Source organism: Drosophila rhopaloa, unplaced genomic scaffold (assembly GCF_018152115.1).
Source record: "Drosophila rhopaloa isolate 14029-0021.01 unplaced genomic scaffold, ASM1815211v1 contig_155, whole genome shotgun sequence".
Taxonomy (NCBI): Eukaryota; Metazoa; Arthropoda; class Insecta; order Diptera; family Drosophilidae; genus Drosophila; species Drosophila rhopaloa.
This window is the reverse complement of record NW_025335034.1, coordinates 8,731,553-8,736,443: the sequence shown is the minus strand read 5'-3', so window position 1 is coordinate 8,736,443 and position 4,891 is coordinate 8,731,553. Positions and strand designations below refer to the sequence as shown.

Below are 4,891 nucleotides of genomic sequence, written 5' to 3'. Positions count from 1 at the left end.
TCCTCTTCAGAGAGCGAAGAAGAAGATCCTCGCCCACGCCGCCGTGGCAACTGGAGGGCTAAACCCCGCCAAAACGTGGAAGATTCCGTCAAAAATTTGAGGCTGGATGATGAATCGCCGGGCCCCAGCTCAAAATAATATTTTGTAAAAATATAAATAAAAATTAAATATAAATAAATACATGTCTCGGAATTACTTTTTCATATTACAGCATCAGCTAAAGAACCAATTAATATTTTGTTAAAAAATATACATACATAAAAAATATAAATAAATAAATGTTTTTGAAACTACTTGATTTATACATAGAAACCGTTGTCTTATTTGGCAGGTATCGAAGCTGATTCCATAATTCCTAGAATGCCGACCTATTCCTAGAATCCAAAGTGTTCGTTCTCTCTGAAGTGCGAGACCACACTATTAGCGAGATGGTGTTGCCAGACCTTTTGAAAAACGGCATAAAGTAAACAAACCTTTTTGAATTACATCATTTTATAGGGTATGAAAATTTCGTTTAATATTGACAATTTTACAATTTTTTTGGGACTATCTTAACATTGGTAATTTCTGGCTAGTTTAATTACAATTTTTAAAAATAAACAAACGTTTGTAAAAATATCGAAATTTTTGAAATACATCATTTTATAGTTGCAAGTCCCGGAAAGTGAAACGAGGGCTGGGGAAATTGCGCCAATTGTCTAAATATCGAATAACTATCGATTATTCCCAGTGGTAAGTGCCTTGGAAATGCTGGCCATTCACTTAACAAATTTTAATTCCAAAGAAACTGTGGGTAAATTTGTTATTGGAATGTCCTCCATGTAGCATTTAGCAAATTGCAAAACAAAAATGCCACAATTAAACGTATCAGTTTGAATATCGTGCTCTATCGACACGCTAGTAAATCTTCTTTTACTTATGCGACTTAGTATATTATTATAATAATTTATAAACTTTTTCGCATTTTTGGTGTTTCCAAAAAGGATCTAAGAATATAAATTGTTGCTTAAAAATGTCTACAAATAAAACACAAAAAAAATCAATGTAGCAATGAGGAACAATTAAATGGCGGTCTCCGTCTTCATAGGCTGATGTAATTATTTCTTAATTTTGAAATCCATAATGATTAATTTGATATGGAACATTTATTGTTGTCACATCTTCATTATAAAAAACTAAAGCAGTTAAAGCGGCGTCTAAGATAAAGATAGACAGCCACTTTTTATTCTGCAGTGTAAGTAAATCATTTAGTTCGATATGAAATATAAAACGGGAACTATTTGACGCATGTACAGACTCATCTAACATCTTTCGTAATGCTATTATTTATGTGAAAAAGTTGAAAGATAACCTTTTTGAATTTATCTTCCATTTTATATTGTCTTTTTTTCGAGTACGTAAAAATGATCCAATTGAATTAATTCATTCGACTCTTTTAAGTGACGGGCTTTTATATGTTCTTCACGAGCTTTATTTAGTCCGGAAAAATCACTTTTAAATAACCCTACTTTAAGCTTCTTTATTCCTTTCTTTTGCCAACTTTCTTCTATTGATTTTTATTGGAAATTTCTTTTAAGGGGTTACATCCAGTTAGACAGCAGAAAAAAGTCGATATTTTATGAATTTTTTCTGGTAAAACTATGGAGTATTTTAGTTCACAAATTAATGCACATATAAAAAGTACTTTTAACTTTATTTTTGCATGGTTTATTTATAAAAATTATTTTTTTTACACCTTGTATAAAATATTTTCTGGAGCTCTTTCGAATCGAGACAGCTAGCGGTGAGCACGTTATTTCTCAACTGGATTATCTAAAATTAAAAATCAATGATTTTTTCGTTAATATAATACATTATCTTGTGATTAATCGAAGGAATAGACAAAAAAATAATTTTTAACATAATGGCGCCTTCAGAAAGCGAAAGTATCAATTTTTGACAAGAATTCACGACATCAATTGTTTATAAAATGAAAAATATTTATTGTAAAAAAAAACCTTCGATTAATCACTAAACAATATTATTAAGAAGCTTGTGTTAAAATCTGAGACCGATCGGTTCAGCCGTTTTCGAGAAATCTTGCTCACCGACTTTAAAATCATAGTTTTGAGAAAAACGCATTTAAAGTTTCAAAACCACTTTACTCATAATAAAAAATTTTTTTTTCAACTTACATCGAATCGTCTATTCCGGGTCCATATAATGTAGCTTCTTCACCTTCAGCCCCCTCTAAAACTTCTATTTGGTGTTGTCTACGAGCCATTCGGCCTTCACGTGTACTCTCCTGAGATCTTCGGTCGGCGATTGACACTCGTAGTGAATCCTCTCTTTCAGCATATGAGTCCGCATTGGGTCCAAGAGAAATTCCAGTGGCATTCATAAAATATAATAAAGATGATGCACCTTCGTTGAACACCCCAGCAGCTACGCATGTAGCCATTTCAACAATTTTCGAGCCAGACGGGATTATTTTTGGAGAGATTTTCCAAATTAATTGGTTGTAGCTCTCGTTGTTGTTTTGGGTGAAACCACCCAGACATCTTTCCAGTAATTCCTTCTTGCTGAGATCAGTGTAAATGAGGTGCAGAGCCTTCGCAACATCCTCTGTAAATGTCTGATAATCATGCTTAAAAGATGATAACTCATTCGCAGCTGCTGCCCGCTGCCAAGAGCACCATGACTCCGGTCCGGTTGGACAATTCTCGTGTTTAGGATTTTTATCCGTTGAGCAGTAGTGATAATATGTGGCCCATATGGAATTACGCATATTTTCGACTGAATGACAATTTCTCCTAATTGCTAAGCCATAATAAACTGTCAATTTATCAATCATTTTGCCTGTGAGCTTGCCTCTTCCGCCAAGACTTTTTTTTTTACGATTTTTCCCATTTTTTTTCACTGTTTCCACATTTGTCTTTACACAATTTCGGAGCCGCGTGACCATTCTTTTTTGAACGTGTCCAATACATTCTTTTTTGTCACTACTTTTTTACCGTAAGGTGCAGCCTTTAAAATCCCCGTGTACGTTTTAGAGTCGCCGTCTCCTATGTAATTTTTGTAAATCACTCCAAACTTTTCCCATGATCGCTTAAACATTTCGACTACAGAATCTACCTCCATTTTTCCAGAAGAACCTGAATGATTGGCACTGCAATTTTCCACATGATCTTCATACCATTCATTATACTCCTCACTGTTTAGTTTCTTGCTCCAAGTTTCACACAGTTTACAGTAGGAACTTTTCACTAAAACATCAATGATTTTCCCAGAATAGTATCCAATTAGAGATGTCACGCCGTACAATGAAGTATATCCTCGTTTTTTCCAGGTTCCATCGCCAGATATAGAGAATTCTGTAGAATTTGCATCACCTTCGTGTTCAGAAGTCAATTTTTTCTTCCAGTACAAGCTTTTTGAAAAAGTTTTTCAGCGGCATTTTTGACACAGGAATACACACTATCAATAATCAAATCGTAAGTAGTTTGCGTTAAAAAAGCCGGCATGTCCATCAATCCACAAAATTTTTTCGCGCCTGCTAATCCTAATCCGAGAACTCTCATGACAAATAAAAAACGTCTATTTATCTCATAAGAATGTTTGACAAAAAGACTAGAATTTATACTACGAGCTGCACACTTATCACACAATAAAACAATTTTAAAACCAAGTCCTCGTTCAGACGCCGTTTCAAACTTAATTATTCCATCACAAACTTTGCACTTTACGAATTCAGAAATTGCCGCAAACACTGTAATAAAATTTAAAATTCTGTATTCAATAAATGAATTAAGCGGAACTGAGATTTCTTCTTGCAATTTGAGCTTTTTGGCAGAAGTACTGAAACTACTTTCCTCTGTTTCAACTTTTTTTCGGATTGAAAACATTTTTTCGTTTTTTGGGTCTTGATTTTTGAATTTTGGAAATTGCTCTCTTTTCTCTTGAAATTTTCATTTTCGTGCCGTGAAAATAAAAATATTCAAATGTCACTTACAAGCTCATTGCTACACTAAACAGTTGAATACTTAATGCAAAAAAGCAGGCATAGACAATACTAATCAAATGGGCTGCGTCTGGTTCTTGCATCAAAACATTCAATTTCGACGGTCCGCTTTCAGTCGCTCCGACACATGCATGTAAATTTTAATATAACTTGGGAAATATTCATCGGATCACCCTGAAATTTTTTCAGGGTACTCTTAAATAAATATACTTTACGAAAATGCAATAAAAAAAATCGATTTTTTCAAAATCCTAAGTGGATGTAACCCCTTAAAACAGATTTTTTTTTCAAGGCAGGTTTTTTCGCCCTTGCTTTTATTAACTTACCATGAGTAAGAGGGGAACAAGAATATTCCGGACGCTCAAGCTCAACTTGCCGAACCACGGATTTTGAAAGATCGTCCAATTTTCGGATGAACCTTCCTAACTTTAATCCCTGTGGTTCAATGTCTTAAAAAATGATTCAATTGGACCGTTGCTGTGCCTTTTATTGCTCTCGTCAATAAAAATTCCCATAACATTAGTTCAAAAAGGAGCAAAAACAATATATTTCCCCAAAATAACATCTACCATTTCAGGATGATGATATATGTTAATTTGGACAGTTTCGGTTTGCTTTGATAACATTTCGGTGATTTCAGAGCAATAAAAGTGAATCGTTTTTTAAATTCACTATGGCCTGCAATCGTATTCAATGCATCCTCGCGGTCTCTAAAATTTGGCTTAGCAGACGCTTCATGCTGGCTCAAATCAAAAGTGGGTAAGGTATCACCTGATAAATAGGATATAGAATCTATAACATAACTATTTACAAATGGAGAAAGAAGAATGGTTATTACGTTGCAAAACCATTCCTCTAACTTCTTAATTGTAATAATATTATATCCGAGAC

At 33.9% G+C, this 4,891-nt stretch overlaps 1 protein-coding gene across 1 annotated transcript; it reads right to left on the bottom strand.

The window, feature by feature from the left end:
• Window positions 1-1,745: 1,745 nt before the first annotated feature.
• Window positions 1,746-3,497, bottom strand: LOC123037262. The gene is made up of 2 exons (XM_044457160.1): window positions 2,175-3,497; window positions 1,746-1,812 (listed from the first exon to the last, which is right to left on the bottom strand). Exons 1-2 carry the CDS (start codon window positions 2,942-2,944, stop codon window positions 1,809-1,811), a joined length of 774 nt encoding a protein of 257 aa, XP_044313095.1. The 5' UTR covers window positions 2,945-3,497; the 3' UTR covers window positions 1,746-1,808.
• Window positions 3,498-4,891: the final 1,394 nt, after the last annotated feature.

Coding starts and splice junctions, on each gene's coding strand:
- LOC123037262 (XM_044457160.1), bottom strand. CDS start 2,944: ATGGTCACGCGGCTCCGAAATTGTGTAAAGACAAATGTGGAAACAGTG.